The sequence below is a fragment of the Arachis stenosperma genome, chromosome 3, assembly GCF_014773155.1.
Source record: "Arachis stenosperma cultivar V10309 chromosome 3, arast.V10309.gnm1.PFL2, whole genome shotgun sequence".
Lineage (NCBI taxonomy): Eukaryota > Viridiplantae > Streptophyta > Magnoliopsida > Fabales > Fabaceae > Arachis > Arachis stenosperma.
The window spans coordinates 1,551,052-1,552,862 of record NC_080379.1 but is presented as its reverse complement, the minus strand read 5'-3'; the positions used below and the strand labels follow the sequence as shown (position 1 = coordinate 1,552,862).

The following is a 1,811-nucleotide window of genomic DNA, read 5'->3' as shown; positions in this document are numbered from 1 at the left end:
TTACTTGGAACTACATAACAAACAACAAAGGATCACATTAATGACAACTACCACAAACAAAAAAATTATTAGCAGTTTCAATGCTTTAACTTCAGCTTCCAAGCTGTCCAATCTCCATGCCACCTTCAACCTCCATTCATCATAGTCACTTTCAACTTGCAACTCAGCCCCATAATCTTTCTTTGTTCCACTTTCGGCCACCCCTTCATAGTCATCATTGTCGACCCACTTAAAGTAATTGCAGTGACTGTCGTTCTGCAAATTCAAAAATCAGAAAATAAAAAATTGAAAAAAATCCAACAACACAAAACAAGATGGAAAACCTTTAACTTCTTCCACAACACTCACCCGGTACCTTGGACATGCATGGAATAGTCTATCTGGATTCTCTGCTGTCCCAGATTTTTTTATCACAGCCTTCAACCCACATACAGTTACATGATTTCTCATGGGTTTTTCTCCTGGTTCGCATTGAAGAGCTGGAACCATTACTACCGTTCGACGGAAACAACACACCACCGCCACGAACTCCATTTGCTGCCTCCATCCTCGCTACAAACTAGCAATTTCAACACTTACCCAGACATATGGCCTTCTGATTGTTGAATGCGACGTATTTATCGTCAATTTTAAGATTAGGGTTCAAACACTGAGGGACTGATTTGAACTGTTTTCACATAGTTACCTTGTCAGCAATAGCAGGACACACATAGGTGTCTGCCACGGTGGCAGTTAACGTCACACGTCAGCAGACGTTAGCCAACTCATCAGGGAAGTTGACGAAAGGACGAACGTGATTAACTCAGGTATCTTTGAGAGACTAATTTGATTAAGTTTATCTTTCGGCGACTAAAATGGAGAACGAAGTATCTTTCAAGGACGATTTTGAATATTAACTCAATAATTTAATTTTATAAATAAGTTACCCATCACGCCTTAACCGTATTTAATTAATTTTTTTTTCTTACAACATAAATTATTACTATCATTATATTATTTTACAACGGATAATATTTTAGCGCCAAAAATATTAACGTGACATGTTCTAGTATCTATATGCATACCTCTCTTTTCTCAATTTATTTAAAAAATATTTTATTTATAATTATATGAAAATCAACATTTAATATACAATTATACTAATTACCAATCATTAATATTTTCAGTCATTTTAATTATATTAATTGTCAATCATTATAATATAATTTTTAATCAAACATAATTAGTCATAAATATGATATTAACATTAATAACTTTGTTAATATTCTCTATTATGTACGTGTGTATCCTATTAGTATCAAATTAATATTGATATCAATAATTAATTCCTATAATTAATTTTCTACTACTAAAAGATATATATAGTATTACTTTTATCATTAGTGAGTCTAAATTATCTTAGAGTCAATGCATTTTGTTTAATTTTTTAATTTGTTATTTTTGCTTGACTACTTCATAAAATAAGAATGTATCATTTATTTTTTATTGAAGTTGATCCTTTTAAAATACAAGTTATAATTTTTTTATGATCTATACAATTATCTTATTCTTTTGATAATTTGATGATTATAATTTTTACAAAAAAAAAAATTTTTGTCATCTAATCTTACAATGCACCACATCTATCAAATACCACCTCGAGTTGTATTCATTGATCTAGATTTTAATTATATGGATATAAGAGTTTAACGAAGGGACAATAAACTTTATTTTACTGAAGGATTGTTGGATCTATACAAAATATACAAAAAATATTGTTATGTAGAACACTATTATTGTATATATTTCTTTTATGCCAAGATTAAAATAAA

At 30.0% G+C, this 1,811-nt stretch overlaps 1 protein-coding gene across 1 annotated transcript; it reads right to left on the bottom strand.

Moving 5' to 3' along the window:
- LOC130969111 (uncharacterized) lies at positions 1-489 on the bottom strand. Its single transcript, XM_057894702.1, has 2 exons — positions 349-489; positions 1-255 (listed from the first exon to the last, which is right to left on the bottom strand). The coding sequence occupies exons 1-2, from the start codon at positions 487-489 to the stop codon at positions 1-3; spliced, it is 396 nt and encodes a 131-aa protein (XP_057750685.1).
- Between the last annotated feature and the right edge of the window lie 1,322 nt (positions 490-1,811).

Bases quoted from the DNA above. Each gene is read 5' to 3' on its own strand.
- LOC130969111 (XM_057894702.1), bottom strand. From the start codon at position 489: ATGGTTCCAGCTCTTCAATGCGAACCAGGAGAAAAACCCATGAGAAAT. The intron at 256-348 runs GTGAGTGTTGTG...TTGAATTTGCAG, and splicing joins ATGCATGTCCAAGGTACCGG to AACGACAGTCACTGCAATTA.